Source organism: Chlamydotis macqueenii, chromosome 3 (assembly GCF_036417535.1).
Source record: "Chlamydotis macqueenii isolate bChlMac1 chromosome 3, bChlMac1.mat, whole genome shotgun sequence".
NCBI lineage: Eukaryota > Metazoa > Chordata > Aves > Otidiformes > Otididae > Chlamydotis > Chlamydotis macqueenii.
Window position 1 is genome coordinate 45,842,543 of NC_141558.1, and position 23,728 is coordinate 45,866,270.

General features: G+C 33.2%; 1 protein-coding gene across 1 annotated transcript in view; it reads left to right on the forward strand.

Moving 5' to 3' along the window:
- GRIK2 (glutamate ionotropic receptor kainate type subunit 2) overlaps nt 1-23,728 on the forward strand; it is a 386,634-nt gene that overhangs the window by 140,543 nt on the left and 222,363 nt on the right. Inside the window, exons 4-6 of the mRNA XM_086745932.1 lie at nt 3,711-3,892; nt 8,134-8,187; nt 11,391-11,564. Coding sequence (XP_086602058.1) covers nt 3,711-3,892; nt 8,134-8,187; nt 11,391-11,564 — 410 coding nt within the window. The remainder of the gene's footprint in view (nt 1-3,710; nt 3,893-8,133; nt 8,188-11,390; nt 11,565-23,728) is intronic.

The window sequence follows — 23,728 nt, forward strand, 5'->3', positions numbered from 1 at the left end:
TTATTATTGAGAAAAAGGACATATTACATAAATATATACTTTTTTCCTCCTTAGGAAGAAAGAAAATGCTGTCTTTATTTTCACCACGTTACACGCAATCCATCCATTGTCCTGGGAGGTAACAAAGGGAGCAGCAAGTTCAGGCTGCTTTGTGTGTAGTTTCTCCTGCTTTGTGTGTAAAGGCTTTTCCTGTAAATCTGGGCTGCAGCCCCTCAGGGTATTCCTGCCTGGCATGAGGTGCCCATTGCAGCAGCTGGCCTGCCCCTCAGCTGGGCTATGCTGTGGCAAGGAGTGCGTCCCTCCAAGAGGGTGTCTCCAGCCCTGCGTGGTGGTGGGGGTCTTTCTCCAACACCTTTGAGCAGTGCTTCCTTCCTTTGGCACCCCATGGGATTTTTTTTTTTCACTGCTGATCAGGTAGGGTGAGTGCTGGCTGGAACTGACTGTGACCAGTGCAGAGCAGATGATGACACATCCCCTTGTACCTCACATAGGCAATAATCTCAAAAATATTTCAACTCCCATGCCTTTATCCAGGCATAATGGAGAGAAAAAGGTAAAGAGAATGCTGGTTTTTGTTCTGTTTTTTATTTTTTTTTGGTGTGGATTTTTTTTTTTGTTTGGGTTTTTTGTTTTGTGTGGGTGTTTTTTTTTCCCAGATTAATTATGCCATTTTTGCTTAGGGAATTCACTTAGTGGTTTTTGTTTTCTAGGAAAACTAAACTGCTCTTCACACACTTTATATAGCACAAATACTGCATCACAAATGCTAGGTACAGTGTGGAAGGAAACTTTCAGCCTTTGATTTATATTAGAAAGAGCCTGCTTTTGAAGCGTGATACAGGCCTGGAAAGCCTTTTGTCAGTCTCAGTTCGCACTAATGCCTGAATGAGGAAATGCTGCTTCTCAGCACTTTACTCATCGGTGCTCTGACATAGAAACAAAAGGTACTGACAGGTACCCTGACAGGTATTTCTCTGCAGTGAGGGGCTGTAGGGTTACTGTGGTAGTAGCACTTGCCACTTGTGACACAGCTTCATGGTAGCGACCGCAGCCCATTTTAATCAAAGCTTTACTTTCATGTAGTTGTCCCAGATGACCTGAAAGTGGTACTAAAATGCAGTAAATGTATAAGCTTTCAAGTTAGAAAAGACACCTCTTCAATATAGCTTTTAAGTATATTATTCAAGATTATTTAGAAATCAAGTATTAAATCCATTTAAGCTTCCATTACATACATTAATTCATTTTATTTAAATATCTTTATAACATATAAGGTAAATGGCAATATATTAATTTGAATTAGTTTCTGAAAGGACTGTTTTCACAGACTTGTAGACTTACATCTGCCATTTACTCAGAATGCATGTATACCCTAGCTATCACTTCTCTGTGTCTTAGTAAACAGGGACCAGGTTTGGTCATAAGAAAGTACTTCAGTTTCCATATCTCTTCTGCCCTTAGCATATCTACTAAAGATTGCCAGTAAATATAGTGATGTTTCTATGATTCTTTAACAGTGGCTTTTACTTTCTTTTCAAAGCAGGACAAGCAAAACAAAATGAAGCGAAGAAGCAGGACAAGTCTGAAATTAGACTTGCTAAATATAATGTAATAGGAATCAAAGTTATTTACAAGTTATTTGTGTTGGGCAAAAGTTTCCAGTTGTCGTCTTTTAGCAAGCAATAACATATAATCTGGACCACGTGGAATTATTTTTTATCCCCTCTTGAGTTAAAACATTTTATTCTGACCTTTGGTATTATATATAATTTTGATATGCTGTTATGTTAAGTACAAAAGACCATTAATATTATTTAGTTTATAATTTTTTATGGAAAATGTTAGTCCACTGAATTAGTGGATTTAGTTCTTCACAGTACTTTAGCTGTTAATGAAGATCCTATAGAAAAGTTTTTAGAAGATAGAAATTTGAGGGATTATTTAGCTATAGGTAACAATTCTCTTAGTTGGAACAATATGCACATTATTGAGAATGTTTGCATGTGGTAGGAGTATTACTGAGAAATTGCAGTTAAATATGACATATTGTATCTGTGACATAGCCTTACGAGTGAAGAAAAAAATCCCAATTAGGCTAAATACCAAGGTTGTCCTTCTGCACTCTGATTTTGGGCCTAAGAGGTCTAATGGGATCTCTGCCAGATCTCCACATCTGCAGTCTTAATTTAGGAAGATCTTGTATAGTAAGCTATAAATTTTGTTCCAGCTAATTTTACCAGACACTGGTGGTAAAATAATGTGGATCCTTTGCATGGTCACAAAGGAACAGTGATGAAATACAGGAGACTGATTTTAGCTTTCAGTTATATTCTGTACTGATCTGTTTCTGATGGAAATGATTAGAGCTAAGTTTTTCAGAATCTAAAAGCTTCATAGAAAAAAAAACCATAGAAATACTATGTTACTAAAACCTCTCTGCATTATGTTACTAAAAGAACAACATAGTTGGAAAAAAGCTGTATTAAATCCTCTGTTAGAGGTTGTCACAATTTCTTACTGATGCTGTAGTGTGGTTGTATGTTACATTACCACATCATTTTCTGAAATCAAGACAGCTTTGACATTCAGTTGTAACAAGGAAGAATATTCAGAGATAAAACACCAGTGGTTTTTAATACTACACAGTGATGCTTATGATGATAACTAAATAATAATTAGTCATCTCAATTAACATTTTGATGTAATGAAGTGAGTGATTTTAGAAGCACTTCACTTCATTTACACCTGGTTCCTTGTATAACAGAAATCCTAAGCAGACTTTCAATTTTTTGGCAGTTAGGTGTATTATATATGTGCACTGCAAACATAATGATGAACGGTAACCCTTGTTACTGCCATTAAGTGGAACACGCTCCAATGCGAGAAGGAAGTTAGCATGGCAGAATACATCTTTTTTTTTTTTTTGCTAACACAGAAATAAACTGCTAGTTTATAGGAGACCTGTTTTTACCCTGTCATTTAAATGCAGTTAAATAGCCTAATATTTAACATTAGTCATGGATAAATTAGTGATCTGTAAACCACACCACACACTGTTATGCTGATGTGAATATATATTTTTTAAAAAAAAAAAAGTTATGGTATCTAATTCCATAGTAAAAATAAAGTGATTTAAAATGGAATTGTAGAGTATTGAAGACAAATACAATGGCATGAGTAATTTGTTCAGCCTCTTTGCTGCTGCATGTATCTGTTTTGTTACCTGTATAATCAAGACAAAAAAATTTAATACTCTCATGTGAATTACATGAGAGTGTTCTTCAATGCTGAAATGATTTACAACTTTGTATGTCAACCTGATAGGTTAGATAGGAGACTGGTTAGTCTGATTACAAAATACTAATCCAAGATATTGCTTTAATTGAATTAGAATAATTGCATGTGTTTTTTGAAAAGGAATGTCATAGTTGCATGATAATGATAAAGGACGATTTGTCTGTCTTAAAGCAATCCTAACTGACACTTCTTACTGTCTGTTTATATTAAGGAAGATGAAAGACTTGTGATAAGAAAGTATTAGGAGTACAGATACTTCTTTTTAATAAAAATTTTGTGTATCAGTTGCAACCTACTGAGAGGGGAGAAAAAAATCAGGAAAATTTGAATGTTTATAGTAAGTTAACCTGCTAGCAGTTCAGGTTATTGTTTTGGTAATTTTCTTTTCTTTTGACTCCTCTATTTTCTTTAAGGCCTTATTCGATTACAAGAGCTCATCAAGGCTCCATCACGATACAACCTGAGACTAAAAATTCGTCAGTTACCAGCTGACACGAAAGATGCAAAGCCATTGCTAAAGGAGATGAAAAGAGGCAAAGAATTCCATGTAATCTTTGACTGCAGCCACGAAATGGCAGCAGGCATCTTGAAACAGGTAATCCTCATTTTGCTTTAGATGGCCTAATCTTTTTCATCCCTCATAAATAAAAGTAATATCCAGACTTAATGGCATTTAACAAGCAGAGGAATTGTGTGTCAGTTTTACTGAACCCTAACTGAAAATCAGCCGGGAATTTCAGAGATAGTTTTATCGGTGACTCTAACCGTAGCTGCTTTCATTACTTTTTTTTTTTTTTTAAAGAAATGAATTAATCAGTATTGTGTTCAGTTTTGGGCCCCTCACTACAAGAAAGACATTGAAGCCCTGGAACGTGTCCAGAGAAGGGCAACAAAGCTGGTGAGGGGTCTGGAGCACAAGTCTTATGAGGAGCGGCTGAGAGAGTTGGGATTGTTTAGTCTGGAGAAGAGGAGGCTCAGGGGAGATCTCATTGCACTCTATAGCTTCCTGAAGGCAGGTTGTGATGAGCAGGGGTTTGGCCTCTTCTCCCAGGCAACAAGCAGGACCCGAGGAAATGGCCACAAGTTGTACCAGAGGAAGTTTAGATTGGACGTGAGGAAAAACTTTTTCTCCCAAAGAGTGGTCAGGCACTGGAATGGCCTGCCCAGGGAGGTGGTGGAGTCGCCGTCCCTGGCAGTGTTCAAGAGGCGGCTTGATGAGAAGCTACAGGATATGGTTTAGTAGCTGTGGCAGCAATGGTAGTGGGAAGACGGTTGGACTAGATGATCTTATAGGTCCCATCCAACCATGTGATTCTATGATTCTATGTACAGGGAAAAAGGTGTATCAGTCTTTCAACTGTGATGAACTGGTACTTTGAAGAATAGATGTTTTAACCAGGGTTTTAAATGCTTGCTTAGTGCTATTTTATAGAGAAAAAAAAATATTTTTTTTTTTTAAATTGAAGCCTCTAAATTGCATACTCTTAGTCAGATAGTGATTTTGGAATAGTGTGTTACTAACAGACAACATTAATGTGTTCCACTGAGAGGACAGAGCTAATAGATATCTCTTAGAGTCATATTCTCCTCACACTAGCAATAGGACTGCAAAACAGCTGGATACATTTGAGTAGGTGCTTTGAAAGTGTTTGCTTTGTTGTACACAAGTATCATGAGTAGATGAGATACAGCAGAATCCCAAATACTTAACTGGCTTTATACTGCAGAAGCAGATTCCAGTGATGTCTTCCAAGGAAAGCTGGCGGTACAGTGGTATACATAGAACATGGCTCATAAAAAAGCTTACTGTAACCCTGAAGTATGCATAAAAAGTATGCCTTTGCGTGTCTCCTTTAGTTTAATGAGTTAGCTCCAAAGACTGGGAATTCCTTACTCTAGGAGGCCATTTTCCCCATAGTTTTTAAATTGAACTATGAATTGCAACAAAGAGGATAGGAAAAATACAGAAACCAAAACAGTATTCTACATTTCTAATGCACAGCTTTTAGTGACTTTAATTCATGTTTATATTACATTTACTAGCAGATTGTGTGGTTGAAATTGAAAGGAAAATGTACTTAAGATTTGAAAATATGTCTCGCATTAAAGGTTCTTAGGAGTATTGTTGTGGGTACAATTAACATTGCTAGTAAGTGTATGTGTATACTATCATTTCTTTGCTTTATTGTTCATTGATTAAAAGGCTTTTATTAATTCCTAGTAATTTTAAACCTCTTCTAGTGGTTTTTGCTGTTTGCAAAGCATAAGCCAGCCCAGTTAATCTAATTGTTTAGCCCAAATCATTAAGTGTACATTTAATTATTTTAACATCTTAAAAATGCAGTTGGAAAATGTGTTTATGGCAATTCAAAGCTGAAATACTAACAATAACTTCATCAAAGTATATTATTTAGACTGTACCTAGTAGTTTTCAGGTAAAAGAAAGCTTTTCTTTAGCAGTATACGACATTGTGAAAACATATGACTAGAGGGAAATGGGAAAAAAAATTAAAAGCATTGTATCTTTAATCATGTCCTGGGACTCAAGAGTGAGCATTCAATCTTTTAAAATCAAATTGTAAATTGTTTTATTAAACTACTCTGCTTATTCTAAAGATTATAGAAGGAAGACAGAGGAATAATTCTTTCATGGGTGTTTATATCTTTACACAGTTTCTGTAAACTTTCAGCTTTCCATTCAGCTCCAATATCACAATGCTTTAAGTATGTCTAAAATTCATAGTTCCACAGCTGAATGTGAGTTCTTGCTGTCAAAATTGACACAAAGGATGTTAAGATTGTATTTGTTACTTGGTGATATAATTCCAGATATAGTGTTTGCAAGTGTTTACTGAAAAATTAAAAAAAAAAATCCTTATATATTCATTTGTGAACTATTAACTAACCTATTTTTTTTTTTTTCTGGTAATGGAGGGATGAACTTGGGGAGATGTGACAAGGGGTTTCTTACCTGGGAGGATGATTGGAAAGATTAACAATAAAGTTAGTGGAAGAGAAAAGAAGTTGGGGAAAAAAGAAAAAGTACCTTGAGAGGCCAGTGAAATGGCAACTACTGTTTTCTGGCCAAAAATACATAATGAAAAGGAAAAAAAAATCCCATCATTCAGACAAGTAAAATTAAATTAAGGCAAATCTCACTGGTAACTACATCACCAGGCAACCAGGGAAAGCAGACATGATTTAAAAGGTTAGGGAGGCACTGGAGTAATGACAGCAGAGAAATGTCAATGTTTTGAAGACGAAAAATGAGTGACTTCTTTTGAGAAATGAGGAAAGTAAGAGAAAGAAGACCTGAAAAAGAGACAACATCAGCGCACATAGCAGAATCAGGAATGCATGTAGGATGTTCTTGTGTAGAGATTCTGTGGAGTATGAAAACCCTGATTATAAGCAGTCAAAATACAGGTGACTGCAAATCTGTTATGTATATAGAAGAAGATACCTTGACTTTATTTAAAAACAACAATAAAGTTCTTAAAAAGCTAACAATGTTTGTAGTTGTACAGTTTCTGATGGAGTTGTAATGTTTCTCATGAGATAATTGTTTTCCTGTGCTTAAGATAATTTACATTGCTATTGGTACACTATACTGTAGTTCTAAATATTATTGTGGAATTCTAAATACACAGGTATAGACATTCTTTGGAGAAGTGTTGTTGCAGTTTTTTTTTTTTGTCAGTCTTGTCTAAAATATTATAACATCCGATTTGCAGCTCATTTTTGAATTAATTCAACTTTATTTGGAAAAAAATGTATAGACTAGTCATTCCATCATGTTTCAGATAATGTAACAAGTAAAAAGGCTCCCATAGCCTTCAGAACTCTCATAATTCTTTTGTAAAGAGTTTAAACTCTGCTATTATGACAATTGTAGAGCTGTTATCTTCAGTGTGTTTAGGGAAGCATAACTGGTAGCAACTTAGCAAAGAACTCCATTGATAATTCCTGGAAAGGAAGAAAATATTGCTTATTTGTGTAGTTTTTCTACAGTGCTAGAATTAGGTAAAAATTACTGTAGTTACTAAAATGATTGAATAAATTGTACTAATGTAAAGCAACTTTTTTTTTTTTTTTGCAGAGCATGATGATACATACTTTTCAGGCAAAAATGCCCTTAATGAATAAAAGTGATGAGACATCCATAGTTTATTACTCGAAAATTGTATCTACAAATATTTGTTCTTATGCTGTTATGAGTATGAACATCTTAAAATGCATAGTTGATCACGAACTATTTGGAATTACACTTAGCAAGGCAGAAAAAGGTACTTCATTTTAACAGAAGTACTATATGTCTCACTGTTCAAAACCTAACTCAAGAGTACTTTATTCTGTGGTTGGAAAAATGTATAATACAGATGTGTAATATATAATATAATTAATGTGTAGTATGAGCTTAGGTCCTTTTAAATGCATAGCATTGTCAATCAAAATAGAAAAAAAAATATTTCCTATTAGGTTATTCTTTTTAAGGGATGTGTTCAATAATGAATGAAAATATTGTCAACTCAAATTTTGTGTGGCAACTTAATGCATCCAGTAATATGTAAAACAATAAGCCTCTTTCACATTTACTGCACTAAACAGTCTAATAATATTCTTTCTATCAGAAGATCTGGTTCATAAATTTCTTTAATAGTCAGTAATCTGCTCTAACTGCTAGGAAATTACTTGCCTGACCTAATTTTAGTACAATTCCAACCCTATAGTTTGATCCCAGTAGTGTTCTTTTGCAGCTTTTCATCTGCCATGTAAGTGTGATAAAAATGTATTATGTGACCTCAGAAACATTAATCTTTTGTTTATTTTTTTAAGGCTTTAGCTATGGGAATGATGACAGAATACTATCACTATATCTTTACTACACTGGTAAGTGGCTTATAAAAAACATACTGATGACATCTAACAAAGATGCTACTTTCCTTAATTATATTACTTGAGAAAGTGAAAAATGTCTCTCTGGAATGGAGTGCGAGTACAAGATGTTTTCTCTGTTGAGCTTTCTTACTTTCAATGAAAACTCATCAGGATGCTTTAATTATTGTTCAACAGTATGCCCTGGAAATTGATGGACCTGAAAAAGCAACCGATTCTGTAGCACTGCAGTTTTTAACTTTCAAGCATGGCTAATTATATAATTCATAATCGATTATTTATATTATCAATTTTGTCCTTTTTCTCTTTTAGCTGTTTGCATGTGGAGATTATGACATTTTTAACTTACTCATATATTCCATATTTTTCATCTAACATTTTACAAGGTAATTCTTCACTGTCATATGATGCCTGAATAATTTAGTGTGATTACCAACATTTTATTTAATAGTTCACACAAGCTTTTTAGGCAAATGAATTATGCAGCATTCCTTGGCATCCATTGTAAAAGTAACTAAGAAGGAATTTGATCATTCTTGGAATGATCAGATTTAACATTTGCAATAAATTAACATTTAAAACATGAATGCTCTCACAAAGCACAATAAACATGTATGTGAAGATATTTTTTCTTTTCACCAGAGCCTAACTAAGAAACAGTTTAAAAGTCAGTAAAATAGTGCTTGAGAAACTACAGTTGTGCACATTTCTCTGTTTTCCATTGTGTTCAAATTTGCCTATTTAGATTGCAGTTCATTAAGGTTCTTAAAATACAAGTCATTTTAAGCATGAGATAGATGTGCCTTGGTAAAACGATACTTGAAATGACCTATGTTTAAAGTCACAAATGTGCTTAAGTTAATGAATGAATCCTTATGGAAATTAATCATTCGTGGTAGGATGAGAATCACAAAACAGAACTTCATAGGAAGTATTAGCATGGAGATAGCTTGTTGAATAGAAAGCAAAATAATTTGTGAAGTTCATTAGAACTGTGATGGCAAAATACCTTGCAAATACCTTTCTTATTTTAGAAGGGTAACTTGTTCTATCACCTACAGATTTAGGATTGCGTGCAATAGAGTTTCCCTCACTAGTCTACCAAAATGGATTCTGGATGTTTCAAGGGATTTTTTATGCTTTAAATTTTCATTTTGCTAACCATGAAAATTGCTTCTTTGAGTGGTATGCTGTCCATTGGCATTTACTTTTTATTTTTAAACCTATGTTTAAAGATCAGGATTTTTCTGTCATTTCCTTATTAGAACATTACCTTTATTTAGGAAAGATAAGTATAATATTGACTTGGAGCTTTCAAAGGATAATTTAGTGTTCACACACTGATGGTAGATTTTGATTTTTGAAATGTAGCTTTGTAACTTGCATTAGAATTTAGTTGTTTTGATATACTAATTGCTTCTTACCTGACATGGTGAAAGTCCTGTCACATAAATTTTCAAGTGACAGTGTTTACAGCAGTCTCCTGTATATTCTCCACTTGATTGATTCAGGGTCTAATGCAGTAGCTCATTAATACTCTGACCTGTGTGTATTTGTAATATATGCGTAATATTATTGTGTATATTTAATACATTCCAGTGTAAACATGAGTGTGTTTGGATTAAATAATTACATCTGAGGTTCTGACTTCTTTCACAGGAAAAACTTGAGAGAATTTTTAAATGTAAAGATGTAACATAGTTGCAGTTATGTTCAATCTTTCCTTTGCAATAAAATGTTTTATTTCTTTAGAAAGAGGACATGAGTTAGTTTATTTGTAAATAAATAACCTAAAATAATTTTGACACCTGCATATCTTAGATATTATATATGGAAAATGGTGTCATAACAAAGCTGTAATTAAAAATGGGTAGTGATTAATAACTGCTTGATATTTTCGTGGGCTTAGTTAACAATGAATAATGAATTATGTTCTGGTTTTCCATAGAGCAATATTTAATCTTTTTCAACTCCAGCCAGTAAACAAAATGGATTCAGGCAAGTGTTACACCTAACACTACCATTTCATGGAAATTTATAGTATATTAAACTGCCAGCAAAATATAAAATAAAAATTAGCTGAACCACTAAGTAGAAATAATGTGGAGGATTTCTGTGTTCAATCAAATTAGAAATATATTATGGGACAGTAATGTCTTATGTATAACCTTGATTATGTCACTTAAAAAAATTATTTAAAAGGAAACAGAAAGTAAAACAAATAGACATTCTTATATAATGCACGTAGCTAGGCCTAGCGAATCATGGTTGGATGAGGCTCTGAGCAACCCGATCTAGTCGAAGATGTCCCTGCTCCTTGCAGGGGGGTTGGACTAGATGACCTTTGAAGGTCCCTTCCACCCTAATCATTCTATGATTCTATGACTGTTTTCTTCATCAACTTAGTTGGTTGTTCCTCCCCCCCATCTTCAAAACTTGATTCTTAGACCTGAATTTCCTGAAGTTAAGTACTGATTCTACGTTGTTTCTAAGGATTCTGCCAAAATATTGGGATTTTCTTGAGTTTACTTTCTTGGCCTAAGGTTTGATATTCTTCTTTTTATTAATTGATATTTGCCTCTGTGTGTGGTGGACTAAATATATACACATATAAATACATATATTTTAAAAGTACATTAATTGGCAAAGATTATTCTTGCAAAGATAAGTTCCTAATCAAAGATATGTCCATGTTTGGAAGTATGATTGATAGCTGTGAAAAATGCTTAAATTTAAAGCCATATATGGTCCTCTGTCCCCAACAGTTTATTGTCTAAAGATTAACATGTTCAAATTTCATAGACAGTGAAGGTGCAAGGAAACTCTTGTTTGGTTTATTTTATGATTTGACGTCTGTTCTGGTAAGCCAAAGTAGTAGTGATAAATAATATTTAAGCCTAACTAGCAGTGGATGCAGTTCTGCAACTGGACTTAGCATTTCCTAAAAGGCGCTTTTTTCTTTCTTTTTCTTTTTTTAAGGCAGTGGAAGCTGTTCTTCCTCATATTACTTGAATTATAGGGTCAACTGAGTTTCTTGCTTACAGACTATGGCCCCCAGATAAACAGAGCATACTTCCTAGCATATATAGCACTGTTACTTCTGCAAATATCAATACTCTAATCTGGGGCGATGGTCTAACAATTGAAATAGGAATTGCAGTGTATTAAAAAATTATATGGTGTTAATTTTTTTTCAGGACCTATTTGCTTTGGATGTGGAACCCTATCGGTATAGTGGTGTTAATATGACTGGATTCAGAATTCTAAACACAGAAAATACCCAGGTGTCATCTATCATTGAAAAGTGGTCTATGGAGCGATTGCAAGCACCTCCTAAGCCTGATTCAGGTTTGCTGGATGGATTTATGACGGTATGAATATCAGTGTTTAGTTCCTTTTTTGTGTATGCTTGTGAAGCTAAAAAAAGTCTAAATTTTATTTCTGCTACAAAAATTCTTTTGAGGCATGGGACCAAATATTATTGTAAACATGAGTCAGAGTAACTGGTATTTCTGTTAATATTCTGTAGACAGAATACGTGGCAATATTAACTTTCTTTAAAAATTACAAATACTGTATTTTTTTACAAATAAGAATGCCGCATTGTAAATATCTAATTCATCTAGCTCATATTTCCCTACTTAATTTATGAAAATATTGTATGAGATCATGCCAAATCCCAACAGAAAGAAAGCTAAGTCATGATTGTTTCTTTCTCTGTGTCTTGTGTCTTATTAATTTGAGATTCATTCATTAATAATGTGTACTATTTCATTTCTACATAGTTCTTTCCTTTATATTTTATGACTATTCTAAATAATGCCTTCTTACTATCTTTTCTAGTTTCCGTGCCTTCACAGAGCTAATTAGTCTGATTGTTTGGGTTTTTTCCTTCCATTGCAATTATTCTCTGGCCTCACTTCAGTTCATGAAAATCACAATTACATTAATGCAAATAAACTTTCATTATTAGGTTTTTAGTGCATTTCTGCTCATTAGTTGGACTTAAATCTCGAATTATAATTTTGGGAAGGGATTTATTTTAAAACATATCCTACATTAAGATCTCTTTAGTTTGCAAATTTGTTGAAAGATCTAATGTTCCACTTTGGCCTAGAATGATTTGTAACATCTTTGCTAACAGAGTTCCACTGCTCTTGTAAATTATTTTTTTTTTTTTTTTGAGAAACCTTTTCATGTTACATTTGAAAAATAGCAAATTCTGTTTCTTGAAGATTAATATCTTAGTTATGTAAGTTATCTAGATTTTGTTAACTGAGCCACATAACATAGCTAATCTTATAAACAATTTTTTCTACTGATAAGATTTTAAGATTTTATATACATTAGATATTAAATGACAATATTTTTAAAAGTTCATTTTCTTTTAATGTTGTTTTTAGAACATTATCCTTCTAAGAGAAAAATACTTTTTTCTTCTATTTAGTTCTTGTAGTTAGTGTCTTGAACATGATAATTGAAAACATTTTAAATTTGTTTACTGCTTCTGTTGTGCTGCACTTTTAAAGTACTATATGATGAGATCTGTAAAGTTGCATTGTTCATTTCTCTAAATAATTCCAAATAAGCAAGTGAACCCTCAAATTTTGTCAACGTGTGAAGTATGCATCTTGTTTACATATAGCTAGTGCTTATTATTGTAAGTCATTGTTTCATGCTTCCTTGTTTGCATCAATATTTTCATTCTTTGATTTTTACCTTTTTCAATTTAAAATTTGTAGCAGTTCATTTTGCTCATTGTACTTGTATATTTTATGCACTGATCAAAGATATAATTGATCTCAAACCTTTGGATAGTTACCAAGATCAGTAGCAACAGTTACTTTATCAGAACGCAGAGCCATGGTCAATAAAATCATAGAAAAATAAATATTGAAATAGAGTTCTGTGGGCCAGTCAAAGGTTTTTCATCTTTTGTGGTGTGGTAGATAAAATGCCATTCTCAGAAAAGCTTCTGGTGTGAGGTAGAAACCTATTACTGCTAGTATATGACTGTGTGAGACCATACTTTACACCATTACTTTGCATTGGGATAGGAAAAGGTGAAGAAGTGCATGAGAAACATACTGGTTTACCTTCTGGACCCTTAAGAGACCTCTTTGTAAATCTAAGTGGTACCAAGTATTCATACAGACTGTGATGAATATTTTTATGGGGATTCTTTATGTTGATTAAGCATCTAAATGCACTTTGATTACCTGGGTTTTAGATACCTGAGATATGTAGATAAAATTTAAAGAGTATTTAAAGCCTCATAATCTTTACAAGTGTAAGGTGCTTACAGGCCTTTTGTAATTTGGCCCTCAGATACAGAAAAAAACATTTACAGGATGTCAGTTTTACAAGAAATGTCTTTTGAAGGTGTAAAAGAAAGTTGTGTCATGATATCATTGCACAAAGTTCTTCCTGTGCTTGAAGTAAAATTAATGGAATATAAGAAGTCATTTTATTGACTTATTAATAATAAGTTGTTAAGTTTGTAAAATTTTACTTCCATTTCACTGCTGTTCATGTATCTTTAAAGTCAGAAATGTACTCAGGAATTAAAGGCTATGTACAGATAGTAATTGTTGTTATGGAATACTCTTGGGCTTGTTGTTACGGAATACTCTTGGATATGGGCTGAATTGGGAATTATCTGGTTGATAACGACTACAGCTTATTCAGAAAAATATTAGTAATAAGCCTGCTTGATAGGAGCGCATTCAGCTTGGGCCACATAGGTAAATGCCCTTGAATCAGGTATTAAAACACCTGAAACATGAGAATTTGCCAAATAAAAAAACTGAGGTTTGTGTAACTGAGCATTTAGAGACCTCAGTGAAGGCTACCTGGTTTCCTATTGTTTAAAACCAGGCAGTTATGGATCACAAAGTTTATAAGCTCTGGTGGTGTTTGTGTTATGTCCTTTCCACCATATGTAAATCAACTTGGCCATCATAACAGAGTTAGAACTATCAATTCAACTTTGACATTGCATTTCCTTATTTATGACTCATAGAGTTCCCAATCTTAATTCTTGTTTTAATTTGTTTTCTGTAGGTTTGTATAACTCTAATTCATACGTAATTTTCCTCATAATGATCTGACCTTTAGTATCCCAATGTGATAAAAAGTGATTATAAAATTTCACCTCGCCTCTTTGGAAGTCAAATTTCCAAGTGTGGATCCTATTGATTTCAGTTAGGATAGTTTTTAATTTTTTTTCTAGGCTGCTCCTCAAGACAGCTCTGGAACGGGTGATGCTTCAGCACACCTGAGAAGATTAGTGGTGAAAAACAAAATTTCCGTTGCATTTTACTCTCCTTTTAGGTTTTTCTTAAGATTCTTTGTATGGTCTTTGGAGAAACAAATTTAAACTAATTAAACTAATTAATAAATGCTACCTTATGTAATCTTTCTAGTAGTTAATAGAAGTTGACTTATTTGTGTAACAAAGAAACTGAATCCATTCTACGATTTTGGAAAGAAACTACAATTAGCTTTATTATTTCTTTGACTCCAGAAAATCTGTGGAAATGTTGGAAATAATTTGCTGTGTTGTGACAGACAATACATGTTTTCTTCATAGACTTCTTGTGATTAAAGGTTTGCTTGTATAAATGTTCATGAGAATGAAATAGATATGATTTCTACTAAAGTTTAAATTATTTCAAATAAAACTGTGAATATACTTTTAATATAATACATAAAATTCCCAAGGAAGTCCTAGTGGTCTGCTTGTATTGAAGAGGCTTTTCTCTCATGGTTCACATGCTAATAGATTTTGTTTATACTTTTGATGGTTCTTTCATGGTCTTTATTCATCTAAGGATAATCAAAGTGGTCCTTATCCTCATAACACATCAATAACAATCTAAACGTGTTGCTATTCAAATATACTTGTATGTTTTTATTTCTATCACACATTTGTGCAGAAACGCATGTGCACACATGGTATAACTTATGAAGTTATTTAAAAGATTATATTTATTTCTTAAACCTGTAAAGATCTTTTTTTTTTTCCTGAATATTCCCAGCTGTCTTGTATTTACTTTGACCATTGTTTTTGTATCATCATCCTCTTATCAAACAGATAGACAGAAGTTTATGGTGCTTTTAAAGGTAAAGATCACATGGAACTAGCACATGCTTTGGCCATTGTTTCTTATAATAAAAGTACAGGAGTATGTTAATGATAGTTCTGTTACAGGTAATAAGCCATGCCTTTAGAAAATACCAGAAGAAAAGTCAAAGACCAATCTATTGCAATACTTTGTCATTCTTACTAGTAGAATTAACTGTATCTAACATTTCTCTATTTTTTCACTGCTATTGGGTGCAAAAGTGCCAATGGAATAATGAATAAAATCTTACCCATGTTAATTACAAAGCTGGGGCTTTTTCAGGCTAGAATAAACTTTTTAATTAATTCTCATATGATCCTGCATTTCCTAACTTTATTCAGCAATACATAAAAGTTTTTTTTTTTCCTTTGGCTTCATACATGTTTCCAAATAAAATCCAAACTGGCTCTAATCTGTCACAATTCAGCTGGTAAATGTCCGTTCATTCATGCAGTTCCCTTTTTCTTACCACTAGTTTCACTCATTAGCAGTGCAAAATGCACATTTAGAAAGTTAGACTGTAAGCATTGTGGGTTGTCAGCTTTTCGACTTGCTCCATCTACGAGAACCTTAAATGTACTGAACTTTAAGGTAAAAAGCACCTGGTATTGGTTTGGTCAGCTACCAGACTGAATTACCAGAGGTTTATTTATGGCTTAATTATTCTACTAGAATGTTTAGTTGCCTAGACATCTTTTACAGGGTAATAGAAGCTGAGGCATAAAAGTAAAATAAAGACATCTACACAATAATTTTCCATGCACATTTCTGTCCCAGAGACAAGTTTATGATAATACGTGAACAGCATTCAAATAAAAAGAGATTAAATAACATCACTGAGAATTCTGAGGTTTGCTCCAAGATAAATATTTGGAGTTACATGTCACCAAAATGAACGTTTGGTTTTTTTTTTTATATATACAAAATGTATGATACATTCAAGTATGCAAACCTGTAGTTCTGTTGAGGCAATCTGCCTTGAAAGTATTTCAACTTTGCAGATTGCAATACAGATTCACACTAGTCTGAAATGGAGCCTTGTGTTACGATGTTACTAAACAACTTCTAACTAGATTGAGGATCTTTAAACAATTCTCTGATATACGATATACTTATTATTGTTATTTTTCACTCACTTTATACTACGTTCTGAAATTTGAAAATGGTTGTTACTTAGCAATCATTTGAACAATATGACTTGATATTAAAAAAACCCCACACTATTTTTCAACCAATATTTCTTCTTGAAAAATGAATTTATAATGTAAGTTTTAAAAAAAAACACAGAATGAAATAAAAACATTTAATTTATGTTACTTTAGCTTTTATTTAATAAAAAAATTTAGATTTGCAAGGGTTCATCCTGATTTAGCCTGGAGTAAAAAATGGAATTTTGTTTTTTCCTGCAAGATGGAAAAGATACTTAATTATGACAACTGAATATTTTTGTTAAATTCTAACAGTATTGTAATCTGTACTGTATTAATGGAAAGATATTCTGGAAAACAGAAGAGTAACATACTATTTTTAAGGAACTTTGGTATACTTCTTATTTTTGTGTCTGTACAAGTAGCATGCAGAAAGAGGAAAAAAAAACCAACAAAAATCTCTGAGCATAATGCACTCTTACATTTTTATATGACAACCATGACACAGACCAAACAAAGTAGAGCACGAATAAAGTGTTATGAGTTCCAGATTCTTTTACTATACAACAATTAATCTTCCACAGTTTTCTGTTCCTCGTCAGAACTTAGCATGCATAATTAAGACGATCTAACAAGTTCTGCTGCTTCATTAACATAAAGTTTTCCTTACTAATTGCTTTTGCCTATCATCCGATTTAGCTATCTGCTTTCATCTTACATAGAAAAGCGTAGTTTATTCTAACTGTTAATTCTATTCTTTCATGTTCACTTTGGTAGCTGCATATGGCAGGTGTAGGGAAGCACTGTGGTACTTGATGAAAGTCTTAGCTAAGGTTAATGTTAAAGCATTTCCTCAGAAAATAATAGTTTGGGTCTGATATAATTTGCAGGTTGCCTAGCAGAATGGAGATTATTTAGTTGTGCATGTTCTTCTTTTCCACTCTTAAGTATCTTGTTTATCTTTTTATGTATTTTTTTTTTTTTATTTCTCCTTTCTTTTCTGCACACAGTGTGCTTTTCAAGCTTAGGTGCTCTCCGCCATGAAACATAATATTTCTCTGCAAGTGAAAACTAGTTGTAACAAAAACAGTGATATTAAATACTGAGGGGACAAAATATAGAGATTTGTTGCTTACCCAGAATAGACTTATGGTTCATTTCTGTGTATGAGATTTTAATCTGATTTTTAAAAAAAAGAGAGATGAGATTTTATGAATAAATATTTGAAATTTTTACAAGCTAGTGTATAGACTTACTGGATAGATCCAAGGATATTTTCTTTAAATACATAGCTGTAAAAACAGATGCGAAGATTACCAGGAAAAATGCTAATACCTTCATACATTGTCCTAAATCGAAAGAATTTACAAATGCAGTCACTCCACAGAGCTGTTTAGGAAATTAATTTTGAAACTAGCCATTTTTAGGGATACAGTAAAAGTGCTAAAGTTATAATTACTTTGGAATTTGAGCATGGAAATGAAGAGAGAATAATGTTGGATTTGTAAATGTGTAGGTATTTTCCCCTGATTAGCTCTCTGTATTTGCACATCCAAAGACTGGGGGGGAAACATTTATATATTATATCCTTTGTTCTCTCTTTGCTCTGACTGTAAGACAACTTCAAGTAAGCAACCTCTCCGTGTCTGAACGTTATTACTGTCCTGTGTAATCTAGTTTATCTGACTGCTCACCTTCTTAGTTTCATATTCTCAGAAGTTTTGGTGAATCCAATGTTAAAACAAAGAATTGCTAAAGAAAAGAATGGTGGAAGGGTGAATACAGACAGACAGCAGTGGTGTATTTTTGGTTGTGCTAAATCAATTTGTTTGAAAAATCATAAAACCTTGTAATGAATCAGATCGATGCATGAAGGCCATGATAAATGGCTGGCTGTAATCAGGTGGAAAAGCTCAATAATCATCAGAGCCCTTTGGATTACTTTTGGTAAAGCTTTTTGAATCATGTTAAACTTATTTAATTAAGCTAATACAGTTGGAAAGTATACATTTTTGCCAAGGTAGAGAAGATTGGAAGAGATTAAGAGGTTAATGGAAGGCATTGAAACTATGGCACTTGTGGCTTCAGAGTCATCTGAAACATAAAAAACTAGAATTAAAAAAAGTGATTCATTTTTTTATCATGTTATAACCAAGGCTTAATGATGTTTTTCATGAAAAAGACAAATAATTCACATGTCATATAATTTGACATGAATAATATTGAGGGCAATCTTCTACTGCTATGGAAGACAAGTATTTATTTCCTACTTTAAATACCCTACTAAAAAAAATAAATCAGACATTCAAAACTTGAAATTAGCAATACTAGTATTTTGTGTATTAAGTTCATTTATTTTTTAATCTAATTTTGCTCTGTACCTCAATTTCTTAGCTTCCAAAATTCACTGCTCCAAAATTCTCCAAAATTCACTGCTTTGCTTTCCTCCTAAAAGAAGCCAAAAAATTATGTTGTCATCCAGGGTTTTCTTTCAGCACACTTCTGGATTTTCACTTACTCAATAGATTAAGTGAAACTATATACTCAATTTTTTACTCACTGACATCCTTGATGTCAGTATTTTCAATGACTGTAAAAACTGATACAGATAGTGAGGTTATTACACTGGGTACAAATTCTGCACTGACATAGAAAGTTCTAAAATTTAGGTTTGTTTTCCTTTAGGTGAATAGACTTTTATATTTACTTGGGGGTAAAAAAAGAATACATTCATTGCAAGTATAGTATTTTTAAACTTGTTCAATTAGTGCTTTAATGATGCTTAGGTGCTTATCTAGCAGTGTTAACAGAATCTACATATTTCATACTTGTTAAGTTCTTGAAACTGCAGTTTCTTGTCTCTACCTAACAATATGGAAATAACAGTTATATTTGAGATAGCTAGCTAAATAATAATTTAGTAGTTGCTAGCAGACACTGTGACTGGACAGAAGAATTTGATAAGAAAAGGTGCGGTAAAGGTTCCTGAGGGTGAAAAGATCCATAAAAATAAAAAGAAATACTCATTATAGAAATATCCATTATAGAAATACAGCCTCGGATTCTTACTTAGAGCTTCAAAGAGGATAGCTTGTTATGTAGACAGCTTTATAATTATCCTTTTAGCTAAAGGAATTTTCTGGATTTGCTGATGAGATGTGTTTAGTAAAACACTGTGGCAGCAAATGTGAACATCAAAGGAAATACTAAACAATTACTTATTACTGCATTACAAGCTAGGAATCTCCCCTAGGCACAGTTAACTTCATGAGTTTAGGGACTATGTGGGATTTCATGCTGTAAGATGCTTTAGAAATTATACGTCAGCTATTTTGAGAATTAATTACATTATTAAATATTTGACTTCTGTTTGTAGTCTTTCTTGGTGTTCTAGGAGACAGGATCTATCAGAAACTTGCAATCCTATCCTGAAGGAAAGAGATGCCTAAGTATTGTATAATATTTAGCAGAAATTGCAGCTTCTCTCCTATGGAAGTTTTCACAGAATTCTTCCAGATGTGATTTGAGAATGTATGCATATATTTATAAGCATGGCAAGATTAACATGTATTTATAAAATGCTTTAATGTTAGAACTCTCCTGCTATATCTTTACAAACTAATAGAGGGAACACAGTGTAAGAGCAAGTAGGGAAACCTGCAAAAGCTCCTATGCAGTCTGGAAGACTAGCTGAAGGATAGGTTGTTTTTTTGAAATAGGAACTTAAGTGCCTTTACTCAGGAAATACACAAGTGTCTGAGCTGTACGAAATCTGGAGTCTGAGAACTGTGACCCATTAGACCATAATCTGTCAAAGAAGATAGTCGTCTTAGGATATACATTCTGAAATTAAATTTAGTAGTTTATTTGCACACTATATTTATTGTAACTTTTCAGGAAAAGTGAACCAAAAGCAAGATTACTTTTATGCTTTTGCTTTGCTGTTACGGTTAAAGAATGTTGTTTTTAGGAGCAGTATGATCAATTAAAGCTGGTAATCAGCAGTCTTGTTTGCAGGAATGAACAACTTCAGCAATCACTATTGCTGCAGTTGTAGGGTGTGGAATGGTGACAGCGTAGGCATGCTAGGTTAAACAGCAATGTAAGTCATGCAATTTGTGGAGAGAAGGGGCCATCAATTGAGCTCTTATTGTATGCTCATCATCTTCATAGTGGCACTGCTGGTTAGGGCTGGTAGGTACTAAATAGTGAGGTTTAAAAGCATGCTCTGTGTAAAATCTTAGTCCTTTGGAAATCAGCATATGTGTTTAATTTTACTAATCTTTAGTTTGCTACATGCATGCCAGGCTTAGATATGGTAATGCAGATGAACTAAAGAGGTTTTGGTTTGTTTTTTTTTTAATGGACTATTAAATACTCTATACTGTAATGAAGTGAAGAAGAGTGAACATCGTATTGTCTCTGAATATTCAGGTGGTTAATTTGGGCCTACCTTGGTAAACTCTATCTGTCTTCATTTGCTATATACTTCTGAGTCATGAAAAACAAAAATATGTTATTTCTTTCTGTTACTAATTAACACTTACTAATTACTAGACTAGTTGATATACATGCTAGAAATAAACAAGCTTCTAGGCATACCATCCTCTCTGCTAAAGACCTGAAGTGGTATGTGCTCGATGTTTTTCCATTTTTTTTCCATTTCCAGATGTATATAGATTTGTCTAATAAAAGATACTACTTTTTCCTATAAATCTTTTTTTTTTTTTGCTTATCTCCTTAAGCTGCAGCACACTATTTCTAATTTTAAATGGGTTCCTACAGTACATGTAGATTTCACTGGGACTTTCATCCAGATCAAGTATATAGTTATTGCTGAAATTCATTTTTTGAAGGGATAACTCTATTTCCTGTCCAGAACATCATGGACTGAATTTTAGTGCTTTCCAGATATCACAGGATATTGTGCCTGGCCTTCCTCTGCCCCTCCAGAGGACCACAAGTCTCCTATAAGTCCAAAGTCATTCTGCCCACCTTCTCTGGATGTTTCGTGTATCCTTGAATATTTCAAATAGTGCTATATGCCTGCATTTAGGCTACTTAATCAAGCTTCTTACTAGAATTGTAGCACTGAATACATTTTCCACTTAAACAGTCTAGTGGGAATACAGTTGCCACAAGTACACATACAGAGCTATTAAACTATGCCTTGGAAAATTCAAGCATTAACCTGAATCTGCAGGTGAATATTTTTTTGTTAGGCTGGAAACACAATTAACGTGCTTTCATTATATATTTTCTTTGTGAACCGGAGGCCTCTGCTATCCCAAGCCACATTTAGCACAGGAAACAGGTGAAAAAATAGCATATTGATTGCACTAAAGATAATTAAGTATCATGATGCTGCGAATCAGATTTCAGATATTACAGTTTTTTACAGATAATGAGAGGCTATGTAATGTCCTGGAAATTAATATTAAACTTGAAAAAATTCTTTATTTTGATCCTATCAACTCATTTATTTAAGCCTAGTGGTGAAATGCTACTGGGAAAGTGTTATTTTGTAAAGTGTATTCTGTGAATGTAATTTCTCTCAATATTGTTTATAAAAACAAAATCTCATTTTATCTTTTTTTTTCATATGTATGTCAATGGATGTATTGTTCAATCCATCTATTTATTGAGCTGTTGATTGAGGCCTCAGTTCAACAAAATGTTCAATGTGCTTTCTTGCTGAAAAAGCAATACAAACCTTGTTGGTAGTCCTGTTGAAGTCAACTAGACTACTTTGTCACTTAACGTGAAGTAAGTAATTTGTTTAAATGGGTCTTCAAAGGTCACTCAGCTGAAAAAAATGGATTTATGTAAGTTACTTCACTATACTTCTTCAAATTTAAGGTATTTATGAGCACAGGGGGCAATCCTTTTTGAATCTTTTCATGATAAATAACATAGTTTAGAAAATACCACTTTGCAAATTGTGTATGCCTCATGATATAATTGCTCTCAATGTTGTTTACATAAAATATAAACAATACAGTTTTAGATTATTTTGGATTTCTTAGCCTTCTATTTGCTTAAAATACAGGACAGTTATGTAATTCCAAAGTTTGAGCAATATTGTAGTTAGAATACAAATAAAAATAACTCTCTATCTGAAGGAATATTCCTATCTGTAAGATTACTGAAAAGAAACTATTTTTTTTTCATTTATTCATCTTCAAACCGAAAAAAACCCTCCCTTTTTTGTTACAGTGCTCACCATTTCTGTCATAGTTCCTACATAGATTGTACTACTGCACAGGTGTCTATAGAGAGCCCAGATGACTGACTGGCCAATTTTAAATGTCTGAACTTAGATGAAATGATTCCTTTCTGATGAAGGGTTTGCACATAGAGACCCCTCCCCACCTCCTCCCCACTTAGTTTTTATTTTATTGTTCTTTGACTTTTGATGATGTGTTTACTGTTCTAACCTGCTTCGTCTGTACTTCTAAGGAGATATGTATTCTTTAATAGGGGATATTACTTTGGTGCCCTACCTTGAATCAGCAATTATATACATATCAAGGTGATGAAATATTTTTATAAACTAGCTAAAAATGCACTAACAATACAGTAGAAGTCGTAAGTAAATAAGATTACTTGTGTTTCCCTAAAACACAACAAAATTGTTACTTTCAAGGCTAGTCCCAGAATGACAGTTCTCGGTACCGTCTCAATTTTTTCCAGCAGTATGGTCTGTTTTCATTGTTGTGGACTCTTGCAGATTTTACCACTTGAAGGAACTTCTTAACAATTACTGTGATTGGATAGGTAGCAAAGGTAATAACCATATCAGAAACTACGGCACTTTACCTTCTTACTGAAAGAGTGAATACCCTCACTCCTTATCTGTCCGAACCAACCTATGTGTACTTTGTAGAGACATGATTAAATGATCTCTTTTCATGCCACACTCTGTAAAATCAAACAGTTTAGTTCTTGACAGAGATGGAGAGAGGGATGAAGGAGTTTTATGCTCTTTAAATAGATATTCCAGTTCTGTATGTCAGAAAAGTAGACAAAGCTCCAGGTCTTTTCTTTTGTTAAGATTCTAATTGTGTAAAGTAATAAAAAAGATTATGAGCTTCCATAGAATTTTTAGATTAGCCAAAGGTTGCACCACAGAAGATAGTAAACAAAATCTCCACTGGCCTATTTATTGTCATGCTATACTTTCAATATGTCTTCTCCCCACTATCTAGACAACAGCAAGAATCTGAGGGTTGTTTCTAAAACAAAATAAAGAATAGAAAC